We start from the raw sequence: 24,098 nt of genomic DNA on the forward strand, positions 1-24,098 counted from the left end.
TCCATATGAAATTCCCTGTGAAATTGAAATTCCCAGTGAGATTCCTCATAAAATTGAAATTCCCTGTGAAATTGAAATTCCCTGTGCAATTCCATATATGAAATTCCCTGGGAAATTGAAATTCCATATGAAATTGAAATTCCCTGTGAAATTGAAATTCCATGTTCAATTCCCTGTGAAATTGAAATTCCTAGTGAGATTCCATATGAAATTGAAATTCCCAGTGAGATTTCTTATGAAATTGAAATCCCCTGTGAAATTCCATATGGGATTCCCCGTGCAATTGAAATTCCATGTGAAATTCCATATGAAATTGAAATTCCCGTGAAATTGAAGTTCCTTGTGAGATTCCTTATAAAATTGAAATTCCCTGTGCAATTCCCGGTTCTGCGTGTGCTCCCCTCCGGAGCGCGGCCGTTGTTGGATCCGAGCGTTTTCACTGCAGTATTAAATTCAGCTTTTCACTGTTCTGCTCACACAAAGCTGCTCCTTTTTTCCTGGTTTTTTTTTTGTTGGTTTTTTTTTTGTCTTTTCCTTTAATTTTTCCTTTCCTTGCCGAGCTGGGGTCGGTGCTGAGGAGGAGCGCAGGAAGCAGCGGCACAGACGGGAGCGGGAAAAGAGCTGAGAATTCCCAAAAAACGCCTCGGAAATGAGGGATGAGGGCACTTTTGGGGTGTCAGAAATGAGGGATGGATGGGGGCACTTTTGGGGTGTCTGAAATGAGGGATGGATGGAGGCACTTTTGGGGTGTCTGAAATGAGGGATGGGGGCACTTTTGGGGTGTCTGAAATGATGGATGAGGGCACTTTTGGGGTGTCAGAAATGAGGGATGGGGGCATTTTTGGGGTGTCTGAAATGAGGGATGGGGGCACTTTTGGGGTGTCTGAAATGAGGGATGGATGGGGGCACTTTTGGGGTGTCTGAAATGATGGATGGAGGCACTTTTGGGGTGTCTGAAATGAGGGATGGATGGAGGCACTTTTGGGGTGTCAGAAATAATGGATGGAGGCACTTTTGGGGTGTCAGAAATGAGGGATGAGGGCACTTTTGGGGTGTCTGAAATGATGGATGGGGGCACTTTTGGGGTGTCTGAAATGAGGGATGAGGGCACTTTTGGGGTGTCTGAAATGAGGGATGGATGGAGGCACTTTTGGGGTGTCTGAAATGAGGGATGGAGGCACTTTTGGGGTGTCTGAAATGAGGGATGGATGGAGGCACTTTTGGGGTGTCTGAAATGATGGATGGAGGCATTTTGGGGTGTCTGAAATGAGGGATGGAGGCACTTTTGGGGTGTCTGAAATGAGGATGGATGGGGCACTTTTGGGGTGTCTGAAATGAGGGTGAGGGCACTTTTGGGGTGTCTGAAATGATGGATGGAGGCACTTTTGGGGTGTCTGAAATGATGGATGGGGGCACTTTTGGGGTGTCTGAAATGAGGGATGGATGGAGGCACTTTTGGGGTGTCTGAAATGAAGGATGGAGGCACTTTTGGGGTGTCTGAAATGAGGGATGGATGGAGGCAGTTTTGGGGTGTCTGAAATGATGGATGGGGGCATTTTTGGGGTGTCTGAAATGAGGGATGGATCAGGGCACTTTTGGGATGTCTGAAATGAGGGATGGGGGCACTTTTGGGGTGTCTGAAATGAGGGATGAGGGCACTTTTGGGGTGTCTGAAATGATCGATGAGGGCATTTTGGGGTGTCTGAAATGATCGATGGAGGCACTTTTGGGGTGTCTGAAATGATGGGATGAGGGCACTTTTGGGGTGTCTGAAATGAGGGATGGGGCACTTTTGGGGTGTCTGAAATGAGGGATGGGGGCACTTTTGGGGTGTCTGAAATGAGGGATGGGGCACTTTTGGGGTTCTGAAATGAGGGATGAGGGCACTTTTGGGGTGTCAGAAATGAGGGATGAGGGCACTTTTGGGGTGTCTGAAATGATGGATGAGGGCACTTTTGGGGTGTCTGAAATGAGGGATGGAGGCACTTTTGGGGTGTCTGAAATGAGGGATGAGGGCACTTTTGGGGTGTCTGAAGTGAGGGATGGGGGCACTTTTGGGGTGTCTGAAATGATGGATGGATGTGGCATTTTGGGGTGTCAGAAATGAGGGATGGAGGCACTTTTGGGGTGTCAGAAATGAGGGATGGATGGAGGCAATTTTGGGGTGTCTGAAATGATGGATGGATGGAGGCACTTTTGGGGTGTCTGAAATGAGGGATGGAGGCACTTTTGGGGTGTCTGAAATGATGGATGGATGGAGGCACTTTTGGGGTGTCAGAAATGAGGGATGGAGGCACTTTTGGGGTGTCTAGAAATGAGGATGGATGGGGCACTTTTGGGGTGTCTGAAATGAGGGATGGGGGCACTTTTGGGGTGTCTGAAATGAGGGATGGGGGCACTTTTGGGGTGTCTGAAATGATGGATGGAGGCACTTTTGGGGTGTCAGAAATGAGGGATGGATGGGGCACTTTTGGGGTGTCTGAAATGATGGATGGAGGCACTTTTGGGGTGTCAGAAATGATGGATGGAGGCACTTTTGGGGTGTCTGAAATGAGGGATGGAGGCACTTTTGGGGTGTCTGAAATGATGGATGAGGGCACTTTTGGGGTGTCTGAAATGAGGGATGGGGGCACCTTTTGGGGTGTCTGAAAGAGGGATTGAGGGCACTTTTGGGGTGTCTGTAATGATGGATGAGGGCACTTTTGGGGTGTCTGAAATGATGGATGGATGGAGGCACTTTTGGGGTGCCTGAAATGGAGGGATGTTGGAGTGCACTTTTGGGGTGTCTGAAATCAGGGATGGATGGAGGCATTTTTGGGGTGTCTGAAATGAGGGATGGATGGAGGCACTTTTGGGGTGTCTAGAGGGATGAGGGCACTTTGGGGTGTCTGAAGTGAGGGATGGAGGCACTTTTGGGGTGTCTGAAATGATGGATGAGGGCACTTTTGGGGTGTCTGAAATGATGGATGGAGGCACTTTTGGGGTGTCAGAAATGAGGGATGGGGGCACTTTTGGGGTGTCTGAAATGAGGGATGAGGGCACTTTTGGGGTTCTGAAATGAGGGATGGATGGGGGCACTTTTGGGGTGTCTGAAATGAGGGATGGAGGCACTTTTGGGGTGTCTGAAATGAGGGATGGATGGAGGCACTTTTGGGGTGTCTGAAATGAGGGATGGGGGCACTTTTGGGGTGTCTGAAATGAGGGATGGATGGGGGCACTTTTGGGGTGTCTGAAATGAGGGATGGATGGGGGCACTTTTGGGGTGTCAGAAATGATGGATTAGGGCATTTTTGGGGTGTCTGGCGCCCACCCCGAGTGCCGCGGGATGCAGGAGGAACCTTTGGGATGGGGAGGAGCTGGAGCTGCGGGAGCTGGAAGCGCCCGAATGGAGGGAGCGGCTGCCGGAATGCAGAGTTTGGTTCGGTGGCGGCTCCGGTTCCCGGGGGCCGCGGTTGGGAAGGGCTGGAGCAGAGTCCGGGCTCGGTGCGACCCTACCGGGCAGAGACGTTGTTGTTTGTGAGTCCCCGCCAGTGCTCCAACTTCTGCTCCGTCTCCTCGCTGAAGGAGCCGCCTGCAGAGGAACGGGGAGAGAGAGGGTGAGCGGGAGAGGGGAAACGGCTGGGAATGCTGGGAGAGGGTGGGAAAAACAGCTGGGAGAGGGAAAAACAGCTGGGAATACTGGGAGAGGGTGGGAAAAACAGCTGGGATCAACAGGGAGAGGAGGGGAAAACACTGGGATAACGGGAGAGGGGAAAAAAACTGGGAGTACTGGGAGAGGGGGGAAAAAACAGCTGGGAAATGTCTGGGAGATGGGGAAAAACAGCTGGGAAATGCTGGAGAGGATGGGATAAACATGGGACACTGGAGAGGGGTGGGGAAAAAACAGCTGGAGAAGGGAAAAAACAGCTGGGAATATTGGGAGAGCAGGGCGGGTCAGCAGGAGAGGGGAAACAGCTGGGAATACTGGGAGAGGGGAAAAAAACAGCTGGGATATTGGGGACGATGGATAAACAGCTGGGAATACTGGGAGAGGGTGGGAATAACACCTGGGATCGCTGGGAGAGGGTGGGAAATAACAGCTGGAGATGGAAAAACAGCTGGGAATACTGGGAGAGCATGGAAAAAACAGCTGGGATCACCAGGGGAGAGGGGGAAAACACTTGGGAATACTGGGAGAGGGAAAAACAGCTGGGAATGCTGGGAGAGGATGGGATAAACAGCTGGGAGTACTGGGAGAGGGTTGGAAAAACAGCTGGGAGTACTGGGAGAGGGAAAAACAGTTGGGAATATTGGGAGAGCATGGGAAAAACAGCTGGGAATACTGGGAGAGGATGGGAAAAACAGCTGGGAATACTGGGAGAGGGCGGGATAAACAGCTGGGAGGGGGGAAAACAGCTGGGAATACTGGGAGAGGGAAAAACAGCTGGGAAATGCTGGGGGAGGATGGGATAAACAGCTGGGAACACTGGGAGAGGATGGGAAAAACAGCTGGGAATACTGGGAGAGGGTGGGAATAACCCTTGGGACCACCAGGAGAAGGAAAACACCTGGGAATACTGGGAGAACATGGGGAAAATCCTTGGGATCACTAGGGAGAAGGACAAACACCTGGGAATACGAAGAGGGAAAAAAACAGCTGGGAATATTGGGAGATCATGGGAAAAACCCTTGGGAATACTGGGAGAACATGGGGAAAACCCTTGGGATCACCAGGAGAGCAGGGGGTCAGCAGGAGAGGGAAAAACATCTGGGAATACTGGGAGAGTGGGAAAAAACACTGGGAGAGGGGAAAAACAGCTGGGAAAACTGGGGAGAGGGTGGGAAAAACACTTGGGAGAGGGGAAAACGTGGGAATACTGGGAGAGGGTGGGAAAAAAAACACTGGGAAGAGGGGGAAAAAACAGCTGGGAGTACTGGGAGAGCATGGGAATAGCACTGGGAATACTGGAGAGGTGGGAAAAACCTTTGGGATCACAGGGGAGAGGGGAATACACTGGGAATATGGGAAAAACCATGGAACGGGAGAGAATGGAAAAACATCTTGGGAACACTGGGAGAGCATGGGAATAACCCTTGGGAACACCAGGACAGGGAAAAACCTGGGAATACTGGGAGGAACATGGGGGAAATCCTTGGGAGCACCAGGAAGAGCAGGGTGTCGGCAGGAGAGGGAAAAAACTCTGGGAATACTGGGAGAGGGGGAAAAAAAACACCTGGAGAGGGTAAAAAACAGCTGGGAAACTGGGAGAGGGTGGGAAAAAACAGCTAGGAATATGGGAGAGCATGGGAATAGCACCTGGGAATACTGGGAGAGGGTGGAGAATAACCCTTGGGATCCCAGGGGAGAGGGAATAACACCTGGGAATATTGGGAGAGCATGGGAATAAACCCTGGGATACATGGAGAGGGTGGAAAAAATTCCTTGGGAATACTGGGAGAGGGGAAAAACAGCTGGGAATATTGGGAAAGGGTGGGAAAACACTCTGGAACATGGATAAAATCCTTGGGAAACAGTGGGAGAGGAAAACACTCAGGATCACTGGGAGAGCACAGGGAAAACCCTTGGGATCACCAGGAGAGCAAAGGGGTCAGGAGGAGAGGGAAAAGCACTGGGAGGAATCATGGAAAAACCCCTTGGGAACACTGGGAGAGGATGGGAAAAACCCTTGGAACATTGGGAGAGGGAAAAACCCTTGGAAAATGGGATGGGATACATGGGGAAAAACCTTGGGAACACAGAGAGCACAGGGTCAGAGCAGGGAAAAAACAGGAACCCAGGAGATCATGGGAAAAAACTCTAGGATCATGGAGACAGGGAAAAACCCTTGGGAACACCAGGAGAGGGAAAAACCCTTGGAAAAGGGAGAGCACAGGAAAAACTCTTGGGAACACCAGGAGAGCATGGGGAAAGCAGGGAAAAGTGCTTGGGAACATCAGGAGAGGGAAAAGCACTTGGGAACAGTGGGAGAGCACAGGAAAAACCCTTGGGAACAGCAGGAGAAGGGAAAAACCCTTGGGAACATGGAAAGGGCATGGGGAAAATCTTGGGATCATTGGAGAGGGAAAAACCCTTGGGAACGTGGGGAGAGCACAGGAAAAACCTTGGAGAGCACAGGAAAACCACTCAGGAACACCAGGAGAGGAAAAAAACCCTTGGAAAATGGGGAGAGCATGGAAAAAAAAACCTTTGGGAACACTGGGAGAGCACGGGGTCAGCAGGAACAGGGAAAAACACCCAAGATCCCTGGGAGAGCACAGGGAAAACCCTTGGGAACATGGGGAGAGCACGGAGAAAAACCCTTGGGATCACCAAGAGAGGGAAAAACCCTTGGGAACACGGAGAGGACATGGGGAAAACCCTTGGGAGCACCAAGAGAACATGGGAAAAACACTTGGGAACATTGGGAGAGGGAAAAACCCTTGGGAATACTGGGAGAGCACAGGGAAAACACTTGGGATTGGGAAAACCAGGAAAGCACAGGGTGAACAGGGAAAAAATTACTTGGGAACACCATGAGAGGGAAAAGCACTTGGGAACAGCAGGAGAGGAAAACCCTTGGGAGCACCAAGAGAACATGGGACAAACACTTGGGAACATTGGGAAAGGGAAAAATCCTTGGGAACGTGGGGAGAGCACAGGAAAAACCTTGGAGAGCACAGAGAAAACCATCGGAACACCAGGAGGGGAAAACCTTGGAATATGGGGAGAGCATGGAAAAAAAACCTTGGGAACATGGGAGAGCACAGGGAAAACCCTTGGGATTGGGAAAACCAGGAAAGCACAGGGTGAACAGGGAAAAAATTACTTGGGAACACCATGAGAGGGAAAAGCACTTGGGAACAGCAGGAGAGGGGAAAACCCTTGGGACAGACACAAAAGAACATGGGAAAAACACTTGGGAACAATGGAAGAGCACAGGAAAACACTTGGGAACATGGGGAGAGCATGGAGAAAAACCCTTGGGATCACCAAGAGAGGGAAAAACCCTTGGGAACATGGAGAGGACATGGGGAAAACCCTTGGGAACACCAAAAGAACTTGGGAAAAACACTTGGGAACATTGGGAGAGGAAAAAACCCTTGGGAACACCAGGAGAGCACAGGGAAAAGCACTTGGGAACATCAGGATTGGGTGGAATCAGTGCCTTGGAAATGAAGGGCTTAAAGGTTTGGGGTTAATTAAACGAAGTTTTAATTAAATCTTGCCCTAACTGGCACAGCCAGGAGTCCCAGGAGGGCTGGATATGGATTTGCAACACTGAATTACCCAAATTTCACTGGTTTGGTGCTTAAAGAAAATAAAGTGAGGCCCAACAAGGCCTGTGAGGGTGTGAGGGCTCTGCTCTGAACCAGAACCAAAATTTCCCACCTAATTTCACTCAAATTAGGACAAAGTGAAAGTTAAAACCGTTATTTTTAACCAGAAATATCTCCCAACTCAGCTGCAGAGCCCAAACTGCTGGAATGGGCTTCACTTTCCTGAACTAGGTCACAGCCTGAAATGTGACACACAAGACCAGAATTTTCTGCTGAAATCCCAACAAAATAATGAGAAAAATCTGGATTTTTTTGGTTTTTTTTTTCCAGGAAAAACATTCCTTGAAGAAGGGAATTTTCAAAGCTGGTTTTATTTGCAGCTGGGCAGGGAGTTGTGTCAATTCATTTTTTGTGGTAAAAACAGTCCTGAAAAGCCCCCAAGTTGATTCCATTTTCCATGGTTTTGACAATGGAATAAGCCAAATTTAAATCAGTTTGGCTTTGATATTTCCAGGACTAAAAAGAAAAATACTAAATGATAAAATTTATTTTTTTTTTCCAAGAAAACAGAGATTTCCCTGACATTCCAGGGACATTTTAATTCCTGCCTGCTACAGCAGGAATTCTCTTTCCCACTGTTTTGTTTGCTTTCCAAGAGAATATTTGTGATTCCGATGAGATCCCAACTTGGCAAAATAATTTAATTTTGGGAAGAAGGAATTTCCCAGGATGCTGGGATTGCACCAGGGCTTTCCAAGGAGGGTAAACCATGAAATTCCCTGTCTGGGAGGAATCCTTGGAGCATTGCAGGGGATCCCAGCCCTCACCTATGTGGCAGTTGTACATCCAGATGCGCTGCCCGTCGTAGCGGCTCCGGCATTTCATCACGTTGTTGGAATAATCCGACTCTGCCACCTCGTAGTTGGGGTTGATCACAACCTGGGAGGAGTGCAGGGACAGGGGTGGGGTTGTTAATGGGGAATTTGGCAGGATCAGTTGTTTTTTTACGGTGTTTTTTAGCAAAAAATGGAAATGTGATTTGTTTTGTAAAGGGAGAGAAATGAGTGGAATAAAGGCAGGTCAGGGAATAAAGGCTGAGTCAGGGAATCCTGGGATGGTTGGGGTGGGAAGGGACCTGAAATCCCATCCAGAGCCACCCCTGGCAGGGCAGGGACACCTCCCAGTGTGCCAGGGTGCTCCAAGCTGGCCTTGGGCGCTTCAGGGATCCAGGGGCAGCCACAGCTCCCTGGGAATGCCATCCCAAAATCCCATCCATCCCAAAATCCCATCCATCCCTGCCCTCTGGGAATGCCATCCCAAAATCCCATCCATCCCTGCCCTCTGAGATCCACCAAAATCCCATCATCCGCCTCAGAATGCCATCCCAAAATCCCATCCATCCCTGCCCTCTGGGAATGCCATCAAATCCTCCATCCCGCCCTCTGAAATCCATCCAATCCATCCATCCCTCCCCTGGAATTCCATCCCATCCATCCCTGCCCTCTGAGAATTCCATCCCAAAATCCCATCCATCCCTGCCCTCTGAGAATGCCATCCCAAAATCCCATCCATCCCTGCCCTCTGAGAATGCCATCCCAAATCCACCATCCTGACTCGATCCATCCCAAAATCCCATCCATCCCTGCCCTCTGAGAATGCCATCCCAAAATCCCATCCATCCCTGCCCTCTGAGAATTCCATCCCAAAATCCCATCCATCCCTGCCCTCTGAAGCATCAAATCCCCACCCTGCCCCCTAGAATTCCATCCCAATCCATCATCCCTGCCCTCTGAATTCCTGCAAATCATCCATCTGCCTCTGAGACATCCCAAAATCCCATCCATCCCTGCCCTCTGAGAATTCCATCCCAAAATCCCATCCATCCCTGCCCTTGGCAGTGGGAGCCATTCCCTGGCAGAATTCCAGCATTTCTGGTTCCATTTCCAGGTGAGAATCTGCTCACCTGGTGGGTGGGTGAAGAGTTCCCAAGTCCTGTCTGTGCAAACTCAGCTCCCGGGTGTGAATAAATCAGGGAATGGTTTGGGTTGGAAGGGATTCAAATCCCACCCAGAGCCACCCCTGCCATGGCAGGGACACCTCCCAGTGCCTCAGGCTGCTCCAAACTCACCTTGGGCACTTTGGGGATCCAGGGGCAGCCACAGTCCTTGGAATCCATCCCAATCCTCCCACGCTCATCCTTCCAAATCCCACCAACTCACTTTCCCCGTTTGAGCCATTCCTGTCCTGTCCCTCCATCCTTGTCCAGTCCCTCTCCAGCTCTCTGGAGCCCTTCAGGGCCTTGAGGTCTGAGCTCTCTCTGGAACTTTCTCTTCTCCTTGGGCACTTCCAGGATGAGCGCTACAGCTCCCTGGATTCTCCCACCTTCCACTCATTCCTTCCCAAAATCCCACTCCAATCTCACTTTTCCCAGTTTGAAGCCATTCCCTGTCCTGTCCCTCCATCCCTGTCCCCAGCCCCTCTCCTGGAGCCCCTTCAGGCCCTGGAAGGGGCTCTGAGCTCTCCTGGGTCCCTCCCTTCTCCAGGGGAACATTCCCAGCTCCCTCAGCCTTTCCTCCCGGCTGAGCTGCTCCATCTCTAATTCCCCTGAGCCCCAAATGTCCCTCCAAACCCCATTTTCCACTTCACACAGCACAAACAGAAACAATTCCTCTCCTTTCCCTCCTCCCCAGTGCCAGGGGCTGTTTTTAGACCCAGACTATTCCCCCACCATGGGCCTGGCCTGAATTCCTGCAAAAACCCCAAAATCTGCACCTGGGAATCCCAAAATTCAGGGAATGCTGCTTACAACCAGCTCCAAAGAGGGGTGCTGTGCTTTGGGGGTGTCACAACACTGTCAGCAACATCAGCTGGGCTGAGCCTATCCAGGATTAGCTGGACTTGGATTTTTTTAAGACTTTAATCTCCAAACTCTGCTCATGGGCCCTAATTTTTCCCTTGGGATCATGTGTTGATTATCCTGGTGGACAATCCTTTATCTTTAAGGCTTCTGGGAATAGAATCCCTTTATAAACAGAAGCTGGAGGTGTCAAACGAACTAATTTGGTGAATTCTGGATGTGATTGGTGGGATAGAAGCAGTGAGGGTGTCCCAGGTCCGTCTGTCCCACCTGGAACAGGTAATCCCCGGGGGGAACGTCGGTGATGTCGATCCACTGGCAGTCGATGTCGTGCCGATAAACGTCCCAGCAGCCCACGGTGATGCCCTGCTCCCCAAAGTTGGCACACTCGTACTGCTTCTGCACGTCTGCGGCAGGAGAATTAAACAAAAAGTGTTAAATCCGCAGCAGAATTCCCAGAAAATTCCTGCTCGTTCGCCATGGACAGGGATGAACTCCAGGGGTGGAGGTTTGGGGGAGATTTAAGGAGCTGCCACCTTTCAGCAGCTGGAGGCTTCCTTTGGAATTCCTCACTGGGTGGGGGGCAGAAAATGCACAATTTGGGGGTGTGGGGCAGCTCAGAGTTGGGATGGAGGGAGCTGAGGGTGGGAAAGAGAATGGGGGACCTGGGGGTTCCCATCCATCCATCCATCCATCCATCCATCCATCCATCCATCCATCATCCATCATCCATCCATCATCCATCCATCATCCATCATCCATCCATCCATCATCCATCCATCCATATCCCTATCCATCCATCATCCTCATCCATCCATCATCCATCATCCATCCATCATCCCATCCATCATCCATCCATCCATCCATCCATCCATCCATCCATCCATCATCCATCACATCCATCCATCCATCCATCCATCTCAATCCATCCATCATCCATCATCCATCCATCCCATCCAATCCATCCATCCATCCATCATCCATCCATCATCCATCCATATCCATCCATCCATCCATCCATCCATCCATCCATCCTATCCATCCATCCATCATATCCATCCATCCATCATCCACTCCCATCCATCCATATCCATCCATCCATCCATCCATCCATCATCCATCCATCATCCATCCATCCATCCCATTATCATTCCATCATCTCATCCAACCATCATCCATCCATCCATCCATCCATCCATCCATCCATCCCATCCCTGTATCCATCCATCCATCCATCCATCCATCCATCCATCACCATCCATCCATCCATCCATCCATCCATCCATCCATCCATCCATCATCCATCCATCCATCCATCATCCATCCATCATCCATCCATCCATCCTCATCCACATCCATCTCATCCATCCATCCATCCCTCATCCATCCATCCATCCATCATCCATCACATCCATCCATCCATCTCATCCATCCATCATCCATCCATCATCATCCATCCATCCATCCATCCATCCATCCATCATCCATCCATCCATCATCCTTCCATCCATCCATCATCCATCCATCCATCCATCCATCCATCCATCCATCCATCCATCCATCCATCCATCATCATCCATCCATCCATCCATCATCCATCCATCCACCATCATCATCCATCCATCCATCCATCCATCCATCCATCTCATCCATCCATCCATCCATCCATATCCATCCATCCATCATCCATCACCATCCATCATCATCATCCATCCATCCATCATCCATCCATCATCCATCATCCATCATCATCCATCCATCCATCCATATCCATCATCCACATCATCCATCCATCCATCCTCCATCCATCATCCCATCCATCCATCCATCCATCATCCATCATCCATCATCCATCCATCCATCACCATCATCCATCCATCCATCCATCCATCCATCCATCCATATCCATCATCCATCATCATCCATCCATACCATCCATCCATATCATCCATCCATCATCCATCCATCCATCCATCCATCCATCCATCCATCCATTCCATCCCTCCATCCATCCATCATCCATCCATCATCATCCATCCATCCATCCATCATCCATCCATCCATCCATCCATATCCATCCATCTCCATCATCCATCCCTCCATCCATCCATCATCCATCCATCCATCCATCCTCCATCCATCCATCCATCCATCCATCCATCCATCATCCATCCATCATCCATCCATCCATCCATCCATCCATCCATCCCATCCATCCATCATCATCCATCCATCCATCCTCCATCCATCATCATCATCCATCATCCATCATCCATCCATCCCATCCATCCATCCATCCATCATCCATCATCCATCCATCCATCATCCATCCATCCATCATCATCCATCATCCATCATCACCATCCATCATCCATCCATCCATCATCCATCCATCCATCCATCCATCCATCATCATCCATCTCCATTCCATCCATCCTCATCATCCATCCACCATCACATCCATCATCCATCCACTATCCATCCCATCCATCCATCCATCCATCCATCCATCCTCATCCCATCCATATCCATCCATCCATCATCCATCCATCCCATCCATCCATCCATCCATCCATCCATCCATCCATCCATCATCCCTCCATCCATCACCATCCATCATCATCCATCCATCCATCCATCCATCATCCATCCATCCATCCATCCATTCCATCCATCATCCATCATCATCCATCCATCCATCATCCATCCATACCATCCATCCATACCATCCATCCATCCATCTCCATCCATCCATCCACCCTCCATCCATCCATCCATCCATCCATCCATCATCCATCCATCCATCCATCCATCCATCCATCCATTCCATCATTCCATCCATCCCATCATCATCATCCTATCCATCATCCATCCATCCATCCTCCTCACCATCTCCATCCATCTCCATCCATCCATCCATCCATCATCCATCCATCCATCCATCCATCCATCCATCACATCCATCCATCACCATCCATCCATCTCCATCCATCCATCCATCATCCATCCATCATCATCCATCCATCCATCATCCATCCATCATCCATCCCTCCATCCATCCATCCAACATCCATCCATCCATCCATCCATCCATCCATCCACATCCATCCATCCTCCCTCATCCATCCATCCATCTCATCCACATCCATCATCCATCCATCCATCCATCCATTCCATCCATCCCATCATCCATCCATCCATCATCCATCATCCATCCATCCTCCATCATCCATCATCCATCATCCATCCATCCATCATCCATCCATCATCATCCATCACATCCATCCATCCATCCATCCATCCATCCATCCATCATCCTCCATCCATCCATATCCATCCATCCATCCATCCATCCATCCATCCATCCATCCATCACCATCCAATCCATCTCATCCATCCATTCCATGCCATCATCATCATCCATCATCCATCCATCCATCCATCATCCATCATCCATCATCCATCCATCCATCCATCCATCCATCCATCCATCCATCAATCCATCCATCCATCATCCATTCCATCATCCATCCATCCATCATCCATCCATCCATCCAATCATTCCATCCATCATCCATCCATCCCATCCATCCATCATCCATCCATACCATCCATCATCCATCCATCATCCATCCATTCCCATCCATCATCCATCCATCCATCATCCATCCAATCCATCCATCATCCATCCATCCATCCATCCATCCATCATCTTCCATCATCCATCCATCCATCCATCCATCCTTCCATCCACATGCGTCTCCATGCCTCCTCCACCACTCACCATCCTCCAGAGCTGTCACCATCCATCGAGGGACATTTTATCACTCCTCCATCTGATCCTCCTCCATACTCGGTGTCACTCCATGCGGACAGAATGCATGGCCTGCCGATCCCTCGCCACCTTGGCATGCCCATCTGGTTCCATGGAGGTCGTAGTGGGTGAACACCTCCATGCTGTGGTAGTGCCTGTGGGGACAGACAGGGACAATTAACCCGAGGGATCATTAATTTACCCCCTAATTAATTTCCCTTTAATTACCAGGGCTGAAGGGCCAAGTGGAGCTGCAGGAGTGGGACAACTCCAGCCAGGAAATGTTCCCTGGGGATGATCCTGTGTGGTTCCATCACCCATCCTGCTGCCTCCTGGGATTTATTTACATTTAATTCCAGACTGGTTGGGTGGGGAGGAAAATTCCCAAGAAATATTCCCTGGGGATGACCCTGTGTGCCTCCTGGTGTGATCCCCATCACCAATCCTGCTTCCTCTTGGGATTTATTTACATGGAATCCCAGACTGGTTGGGTGGGGAGGAAAATTCCCAGGAAATGTTCCCTGGGGATGACCCTGTGTGGCTCCATCACCCCTCCTGCTGCCTCCTGGGATTTATTTACATTTAATCCCAGACTGGTTTGATGGGGAGGGATTTAAGGATCATTTTGTTCCATCCCTGTCCATGGCAGAGACGCCTCCCCCTATCCCAGGTTGCTCCAAGCCCTGTCCCACCTGGCCTGGGACATTTATTAAGTCCCTTGCTCCAACTTTTGTGGGATCCCAATGTTTTATAGTGGCAGGAAGGGCAAAAAATGCACCAAAAAATCATCCATTGGAGCAGCCCCATCATTTTCCAGGAATATTCCACACAGAGCTGGCTGTGCCCAGGCCTGGCTGCTTTTATAATTTAACTTTTCAAGCAGCAGAATGTGAATTCATCAGCAAAAAGCAACAGCTGGAGCAGCTTCTTTCACCCTGCTCAGAGCTGGGTTTTTGTGGGATCTCAGGATCTGAGTCCTGAGGTGCCGAGCCACTGAGAGCACCCTTGGGGGGCTCGGGAGTCCTGGAATGTTCCAGAAGTGTCTGGGGCTGGACTTTGATCCTACACAGGAGACGACACCTGTATGAGGACAGGAGGGTTTCACCGGGGTGAATGGTGAAGGGATTGGTTAATTAGAGAGTGAAACACAGGGTTTAGGATTTCTGTACAGGGGGGTTTAGAGAAGTAAGATGGAGGAATTGGGGTGTGTCCTGTCCTTCTTCTTCTTCTTCTTCTCCTCCATCTTCTTTGGCCATGGTGGCACTTTTGGATTGGTTATTACTGAAAGTGCACCGGGTAATAAGAATAAATGGTATTGGGGAAAAATGATAAATATTGTACACGTAACTATGGGTATAAAGATAGGTGACTGTCCGGAGGGCGACACAGTGTGCTCATGGCTGGCTGCTGAGCAGAGCTCTGTTCGGCTGAAAGAAAATCTTTTAGATAAACAATTAATAAACATAAAAACCAAAAGAAGAACTGAAGCCTCTTCTTGTCCTTCGATACGCGGGCTGCCCCAAGGCCACCCCGGGCCTTTCCAGGCCATTCAAACAGCCGAAAACTGACAGGTTTTCACCCTGGAGACACTTCCTGGTTTTAAAGTGGGACGTGTCAGCCCAGCCTGGGGAACATTCCAGCATTCCAGGTCAGGAGAGAGCCCAGAGCCCGTGTCTGGAGCCCTGATTAGCAAAGCCAGGCCCAGCAGGGTGTGGGTGACGTTGGGTTTTTGGCTCAGCAGAGAGTTAAGCTGAGCTTTAGCCCAGCTGGGCTGCACGGGGTCAGGGCTGGGCACAGCAGTGTGGGTGATGCTGCTGCAACAGCCTGGGCTGGAGCCCAGCCTGGGAACGGGGAGCAAACCCAGGGAATGAGGGAACAGGGAGAAGTGGGACCTGAAACCACTCTGTGCCACGCCAGCTTTGGGAATGGGAATCCCAACTTTGGGAATGGGAATCCCACTCTGGGACTGGGAATCCCAGCTTTGGGAATGGGAATCCCAGCTTTGGGAATGTGTATTCCAGCTTTGGGAATGCCTATCCCAGCTTTGGGAATGTGAATCCCAATTTTGGGACTGGGAATCCCAGCTTTGGGACTGGGAATCCCAATTTTGGGAATGGGAATCCCAGCTTTGGGAATGGGAATCCCAACTCTGGGAATGGGAATCCCAGCTTTGGGAATGGGAATCCCAATTTTGGGACTGGGAATCCCAACGTTGGGAATGGGAATTCCAACTTTGGGAATGGGAATCCCAACTTTAGGAATGGGAATCCCAGCTTTGGGAATGGGAATCCCAACTTTGGGAATGGGAATCCCAATTTTGGGACTGGGAATCCCAGCTTTGGGAATGGGAATCCCAGCTTTGGGAATGGGAATCCCAGTTTTGGGACTGGGAATCCCAACTTTGGGAATGGGAATCCCAGTTTTGGGAATGGGAATCCCAATTTTGGGAATGGGAATTCCAACTTTGGGACTGGGAATCCCAGCTTTGGGAATGGGAATCCCAATTTTGGGACTGGGAATCCCAGCTTTGGGAATGGGAATCCCAGCTTTGGGAATGGGAATCCCAATTTTAGGACTGGGAATCCAACTTTGGGAATGGGAATCCCAGCTTTGGGACTGGGAATCCAACTTTGGGAATGGGAATACCAGCTTTGGGAATGGGAATCCCAATTTTGGGACTGGGAATCCCAACTCTGGGACTGGGAATCCCAGCTTTGGGAATGGGAATCCAACTTTGGGACTGGGAATCCCAGCTTTGGGAATGGGAATCCCAATTTTGGGAATGGGAATCCCAACTTTGGGACTGGGAATCCCAACTTTGGGAATGGGAATCCCAACTTTGGGAATGGGAATCCAACTTTGGGACTGGGAATCCCAACTTTGAGAATGGGAATCCAACTTTGGGACTGGGAATCCCAGCTTTGGGAATGGGAATCCCAACTTTGGGAATGGGAATACCAGCTTTGGGAATGGGAATCCCAGCTTTGGGAATGAGAATCCCAGCTTTGGGAATGGGAATCCAACTTTGGGACTGGGAATCCCAGCTTTGGGAATGGGAATCCCAGCTTTGGGAACGGGAATCCCAACTTTGGGAATATCTGTTCTAACTTTGGGAATGTCTGTCCTAGCTTTGGGAATGGGTATCCCAGCTGTGGGAATGCCTGTCCCAGCACTGGGAATGGCTACTGCAGCATTGGGAATGTCTGTCCTTGCTTTGGAAATGCCTATCCCAACTTTGGGAATGTCTGTCCCAGATTTAGGAATAGGTATCCCAGTTTTGGGAATGTCTATCCCAGTTTTGGGAATGGGTATTCCAGCTTTGGGAATGTCTATCCCAGCACTGGGAATGCCTATTCCAGCTTTGGGAATGCTTATCTCAAATTTGGGAATGTCTATCCCAGCTTTGGAAATGCCTATCCCAACTTTGGGAATGTCTGTCCTAGCTTTGGGAATAGGTATCCCAGCTTTGGGAATGTCTGTCCCAGGTGTGGGATTGTCTGTCCCAGCTTTAGGAATGCCTACCTCAAATTTGGGAATGCTTATCCCAGCTTTGGGAATGGGAATCCCAACTTTGGGAATATCTGTTCTAACTTTGGGAATGTCTGTCCTAACTTTGGGAATGGGTATCCCAGCTTTGGGAATGCCTATCTCAAATTTGGGAATGTCTATCCCAGCTTTGGGAATGCCTATCCCAGCTTTGGGAATGTCTGTCCTAGCTTTAGGAATAGGTATCCCAGTTTTGGGAATGGGTATTCCAGCATTGGGAATGTCTATCCCAGCACTGGGAATGCCTATCCCAGCTTTGGGAATGCCTATCTCAAATTTGGGAATGTCTGTCCTAGCTTTGGGAATAGGTATCCCAGCTTTGGGAATGGGCATCCCAGCTTTGGGATTGTGTATCTTAGCTTTGGGAAGGCCTATCTGAAATTTGGGAATGCCTATCCCAGCTTTGGGAATGCCTATCCCAGCTTTGGGAATGCTTATCCCAGCTTTGGGAATGGGAATCCCAGCTTTGGGAATGTGTATTCCAGCTTTGGGAAGGCCTATCTGAAATTTGGGAATGCCTATCCCAGCTTTGGGAATGTGTATCCCAGATTTGGGAATGGGTATTCCAGCATTGGGAATGCCTATCCCAGCTTTGGGAATGGGAATCCCAGCTTTGGGAATGGATATCCCAGCTTTGGGAATGGATATCCCAGCTTTGGGATTGTTATCTCAGCTATGGAAATGGCTATCCCAACTTTGGGAATGTCTGTCCTAGCTTTAGGAATAGGTATCCCAGTTTTGGGAATGGGTATTCCAGCATTGGGAATGCCTATCCCAGCACTGAAAGAAAAAACCACAAAAAAAAGTGAAAAAAAAAAGAAGAAAAATGGGCATAAATCCACTCCTTTCCAGCTGTAAAAATAATCAAGGCTGAAACACTTCCAATCACCAGCATTGCTCACGGATTTACAGACGGAGCATGAGCAAAGGGGAAGGGGAGGAAATTTTTCCTGTGTTTCCCCTCACTAAAAAAAAACCCAAACCAACAATCCAGAAATTGCCATCTGCCAGAATGAAAAATGAAATCATTTTTCACTCCCTGCTTGGGGTCTTTCCCATTTTTATTCTACTTCCACATCCAAACAGGAGCTCCCAGGGCAGGAGGCAGAGCAGAGGCCCAAGGCCAAGGCCGGGCTGGTGTTTTGAGGCAGATTTGGCTCAAATCAATGAATTTGATGCGAGTTTGAGCTTCTCGAGCCTGAGTCAGGTTCTGAGCTATGCCTGAGTCACTCCCTGGGCTGTTTGCACTCTGCTGCTCACAGACTGGAAAGACTGAAGAGGGATTGAGTTCATCCCTGTCCATCTCAACTGGTTCCAGTTTGGAGCACAGATGGCTCCTGGCCTCTCCCTCACCCTTTCCCGTCCCACCTCCCTTCCACCGTGTCCAAAATTGCTCCAAGTTCTCCATTTTCCAGTGCTACCTGCACATCTCAGCACTTTGGGGAGGTTATAAAGAAATCTAAGATTTAAGATTTAACGCTCTGGTGTTTAAGGTTTTTAAGGTTTAAGGTTTAAGGTTAAGGTTTTTAAGCAGGACAGGACAAAACTGGGACAAACCTGGGACAAAACTGGGACAAAACCAGGACAAAGCTGGGACGAAACTGAGAAAAAAGTGGGACAAAACCGGGATGAAACTGGGAAAAACTGGGACAAAACTGGGACAAAACTGGGATAAAACCGGGACAAAATTGGGACAAAACTGGGACAAAATTGGGCAAAACCAGGACAAAACTGGGATGAAACTGGGAAAAACGGGGATGAAACTGGGATAAAACCAGGACAAAGCTGGGAAAAACAGGGACAAAGCTGGAACAACACTGAGACAAAACCAGGACAAAACTGTGACAAAACCGGGACAAAGCTGGAAAAAACTGTGACAAAACTGGGAAAAAACCAGGAAAAAACTGGAACAAAGCTGGGACAAGACTTCCCCGCGGCAGCAGGAGGGGCTGGGGGTGGCAGGGACCCCGGGGGTGGCACCCACCGGTGGCAGTCGTGCCACACCCAGGCGTGGCGGCCGTTCTTGGGCCTGAAGTCGGACTGGCCGTTGTTGTGGATCTGGGAGCTGAAGCGCAGCAGGCGCCGGTAGCCCGAGGTCAGCGAGGTGTTGTGGGCCGAGCTGGCCAGGCAGTTCTCCTCCAGGGCACACTGCAGCAGGAACATGGGCCTGTCCTCCAGGTAGGCCGTCTGCTCCACCAGCTCCGCGTTCAGCACCAGGTCAGGGGCGGCTGCGGTGAGGAATGGGCGGGGTAAATGAAATAAAATCACCCCGAAAGTGTTGCGGTGTGATTGCAGGGTTTACTCCAGAACCTCAGGTCCCTCTCCCTCTCCTCCCAGGTGTTTCAATCACCTCTCCCTTCCCCTTCCCCTTCCCTTCCCTTCCCTTCCCTTCCTTATCCTCCACTTCCCTTCTTCTCCTTCCCTTCTTCCCTTTCCTTCTCCTCTCCCTTCCCTTCTTCCTTTCCTCCTCCTCCTTCCCTCCTCCTCCTCCCCCCCCCCCTCCCCTCCTCCCTCCCTCCTCCCTCCTTCCTCCTTCCCTCCTTCCCTGCTGATCACGTCTGTCAGTCCTGGCATTCCAGAATTGGCAGATCCAAAGGATGCCCTCTACCCCTGGGGGGCATTGGGCCATCCAGGTGTCCTTTGTCCCTTTGTCCCTCCCCTCCTGTCCCTGCTTGGTGGCTCCCTGCCCCTCTCCCCGGGGTTAAAGGAGCAGCAACCACGGGCTCAGGGAGTTCTGTGGGAGCTGGTGCTGCATTCAGAGGCCTGTGGGCCAGAATAAAGCTCTGGGTCCAAACCCTCCATCAGAACCGACTCCTTTCCTTCACCATCACCTTAAAGCTTCTCCACAGAGGGGAACCTGAGGAGCAGCCCCTGTTATGGGGGGAAGCTCCATCCCAGCACCCCCAGAGCTCCTGCAGGCCTGGCCTTGTCCCCACGGGCCCAGTGCAGCACCCAGCACAAAGTGTCTGTGGTGAAACAACCAGCAAGTGTCTTGGTGAACACTCACCACCACACTCAAAGTTCTTGGGAACACACACACCAGCAGAAAAGTTTCTCACACTCCAAAGACATTCCGAATATCCAAATTAATCCTAGTCTTCAGTTTGAGTAGGAAAAGCCTGGGGTGGAACCATTGACCATATGGGAGTAGTTGACCTTAAATCCCATGCCATGCCATGCTGTGCCGTGCTGTGCTGTCCCATCCCATCTTGTCCTGTCCTATCCCATCCTGTGGATCCCATCCCATTCCATCCCATGGATCCCATCCCATGGATCCCATGCCATGGATCCCATTCCAGGATCCCATACCATCCCATGGATCCCATCCCATAGGTCCCATAGATCCCATAGTCCCATCCCATCCCATGGATCCCATCCCATTCCATGGATCTCATCCCATGGATCCCAACCCATGGACCCCATCCCATGAATCCCATCCCATCCCATCCCATCTCCTGGATCCCATCCCATACCCAGGATCCCATATCCCATATCAGTCCCATCCATATCCCATCCCATAGATCCCATCCCATCCCATGGACCCATCCCATATCCCATCCCATGGATCCCATCCCATCCCATGGATCCCATCCCATAGGTCCATAATCCCATAGGTCCCATCCCATCCCATCCCATAGATCCCATCCCACCCCACCCCACCACGGGCAGGGACACCTCCCACAATCCCAGCTCTCTCCAAGCTGCCCTTGGACACTCCCAGGGACAGGGCAGCCCCAGCCAGAGCCTCTCAGGGAGTTACAATTCCGCGCTGTTTTGGCATATCCAGTTCCCCCGTTCCCCCTGCACTCCCCCTGGCCCGGGGGGCAGATCCCGGCTCACTCACTCTCGGAGCAGGACACGCCGGCCCCGAAGCGCCCCCCTCCCCTGGGGCAGGACACGTGGGCCCCGTCGTGCCGGCAGTGCGACAGCGACATCTCCGTCCCCGAGCACTTCACCCCGCTCATCACCACGTCGTCGGCGCTGACGTCCCCGTGCCAGTACCACGTTTCCTGGGCAAAAATAAAATGGCAGGAAATGGTGTTTCACACATTCCTTGGGGGTTAGTGGCTCTTAGGGGGATATTTACCTGCCTGAAGTGGGGATTCTCCCACCAGGGAAGATCAGGGCAAGACCCCACATTATCCATCAAAGGATGCTGGAACAGGGGACTCAGGGAAGTTGAAATTTTTAAATCCTTAAAAACCTTGAATCCCATCCAGTCCCACTCCATGTCATGGAGAGGGACACCTCTCACTATCCCAGGTTGTTTAAACCTGGTTTTGGGCACTTCCAGGGATCCAGGGGCAGCCACAGCTTCTCTGGGAATTTCATGCCAGGACCTCACTGCTGTTCCAGTGAAGAATCCATTCCCAATATCCCATCTACCTCTGTCCTCTGGCAGTGGGGAATTTATTCCCAATATCCCATCTAACTCTGGCAGTGGGGAATTTATTCCCAATATCCCATCTAACTCTGTCCTCTGAAAGTGAAGAATTTATGAATTTATTCCCAATATCCCATCTAACTCTGTCCTCTGCCAGTGGGCAATTTATTCCCAATATCCCATCTAACTCTGTCCTCTGTCAGAGAAGAATTTATTCCCAATATCCCATCCTCTGTCTCTGTCAAGGAATTATCCATATCCATCTAGCCTTGCAGTGGGAATTTATTCCAGATATCCCATCTAACTCTGTCCTCTGAAAGTGAAGAATTTATGAATTTATTCCCAATATTCCATCTAACTCAGTCGTCTGCCAGTGGGAAGCCATTCCCCCTTGTCCCACCATTCCCGTTCCTGATGAAACTTCCTCTCCTCTCCTCATCCCCCAGTTTTACCAAACTCATGGGAATGACACAACATCAACTCCCAAGCCCCAGAACGTGGGAGAAGGGGAGGGGAGAGAGAATCTAAAAAAGTCCTCGGAGATCTGTCCGTGCCCGAGCTGGGAGCAGTTTCCAGGAAAAGAAACCCCCGGTGTCCCCCGGCTCCCGTTGCCCCGGCTGTTTGGGAAGGCTGGGAGCACACAGGGCTGCCCTGTTCTGCACACTGGGGCTTTATGCTCCAGAGCTGGGGCAGCATAAGAGCCTTTTCTGTTCCAAATTCCAGCAGCCTCAGCTCAGGGAAAAAATGCCTTTTCCTCGCTGGACTCCCAGGGCTGTGTCAACAGAGGCAGGCAGTCGGAAAGGCCACGCTCAGGGATTGGAGATCCTCAGCTCCCGGGGTTGGATGGGGGGAAATCAGCTGGAGGAAGCAGCTGGAGCAGGGAATGGCCCCAGCAGCACGTGGGCAGCTCCAGCCTCCTTCCTGCTGGGTGTCCCAGCCCTGAGTGTCCCCTGGGGACCTGCAGATCCCTCCCTGGCCGTGGAGAAAGGCTGGGATCTGTCCGTGAGCCCGGGGTGGCAGAGGTCATGGAATGGTTTGGATTGCTCATCCCATGGGCAGGGACACTTTCCACCAGCCCAGCTCACTCCAACCCTGTCCAGCCCGGCCTGGGACACTCCCAGGGTGGGGCAGGACTGAGGGGTCATTCCTGGCCAGGCAGGAGCAGCAGGGAGGGTTTGGGGCAGGAGAGGAGCAGGGAATACCAACAATTCATGGAGCTGCACTGGAGCAACTCCAGGGGCAAAATCCCATTTTTTCAGGAGGCCTGACCCCAGTTTGAACCTGACCCCTGCATTTCAGGGAGGGACAAGAACCTGCATGCAGCCACCAGCCCAAGCAGGGATTGGTGAATGGCAGGAAACCTGAGCTGTGAGCAAACAACAGAGAACTCAGGGAAGCATTAGTAATCCCAATAATTTGGGATTATCACGAAATCCTTAAAAATCCTAAAACTCATTCAGTCCCACCCTGAGGCAGGGACACCTCCCACTATCCCAGGTTGCTGCAAGCCCCGTCCAACCTGGCCTTGGACATTTCCAGGGATGGGGCAGCCACAGCTTCTGTAGAGAATCCATTTCAGCCCCTTCCCGGACTCCCAGGGAAGGATTTCTCCTGAATATCCAATCTAATCCCACTCTGAGTTTGAGCAGGAAAAGCCTGGGGGGAACAATTCACCATAGGGGAATATGGACCTTAAATCCCCTCCCATTCCACCCCTGCCATGGGCAGGGACATCTTCCACTGTCCCTGGGTTCTCCAAGCTGGCCTGGGACACTCCCAGGGAGGGGCAGGACTGAGGGGTCATTCCTGGCCAGGCAGGAGCAGCAGGGAGGGTTTGGGGCAGGAGAGGAGCCGGGAAACCAACAATTCATGGAGCTGCACTGGAGCAACTCCAGGGGCAAAATCCCATTTTTTCAGGAGACCTGACCCCAGTTTGAACCTGACCCCTGCATTTCAGGGAGGGACAAGAACCTGCATGCAGCCACCAGCCCAAGCAGGGATTGGTGAATGGCAGGAAACCTGAGCTGTGAGCAAACAACAGAGAACTCAGGGAAGCATTAGTAATCCCAATAATTTGGGATTATCACGAAATCCTTAAAAATCCTGAAACTCATCCAGTCCCACCCTGAGGCAGGGACACCTCCCACTATCCCAGGTTGCTGCAAGCCCCGTCCAACCTGGCCTTGGACATTTCCAGGGATGGGGCAGCCACAGCTTCTGTAGAGAATCCATTCCAGCCC

General features: G+C 50.8%; 1 protein-coding gene across 1 annotated transcript in view; it reads right to left on the reverse strand.

The window, feature by feature from the left end:
• Positions 1 to 3,289: 3,289 nt before the first annotated feature.
• The window catches only part of LOXL2 (lysyl oxidase like 2), a 92,037-nt gene continuing 71,228 nt past the window's right edge, over positions 3,290 to 24,098 (reverse strand). Inside the window, exons 9-15 of the mRNA XM_064731154.1 lie at positions 21,319 to 21,484; positions 19,459 to 19,702; positions 14,001 to 14,083; positions 13,892 to 13,910; positions 10,385 to 10,529; positions 8,085 to 8,196; positions 3,290 to 3,571 (exon numbers count right to left, since the gene is read on the reverse strand). Of these exons, the coding sequence (XP_064587224.1) occupies positions 3,492 to 3,571; positions 8,085 to 8,196; positions 10,385 to 10,529; positions 13,892 to 13,910; positions 14,001 to 14,083; positions 19,459 to 19,702; positions 21,319 to 21,484 (849 nt within the window). The 3' untranslated portion in view covers positions 3,290 to 3,491. The remainder of the gene's footprint in view (positions 3,572 to 8,084; positions 8,197 to 10,384; positions 10,530 to 13,891; positions 13,911 to 14,000; positions 14,084 to 19,458; positions 19,703 to 21,318; positions 21,485 to 24,098) is intronic.

The sequence above is a fragment of the Zonotrichia leucophrys genome, chromosome 22 (assembly GCF_028769735.1).
Source record: "Zonotrichia leucophrys gambelii isolate GWCS_2022_RI chromosome 22, RI_Zleu_2.0, whole genome shotgun sequence".
NCBI classification, from domain to species: domain Eukaryota; kingdom Metazoa; phylum Chordata; class Aves; order Passeriformes; family Passerellidae; genus Zonotrichia; species Zonotrichia leucophrys.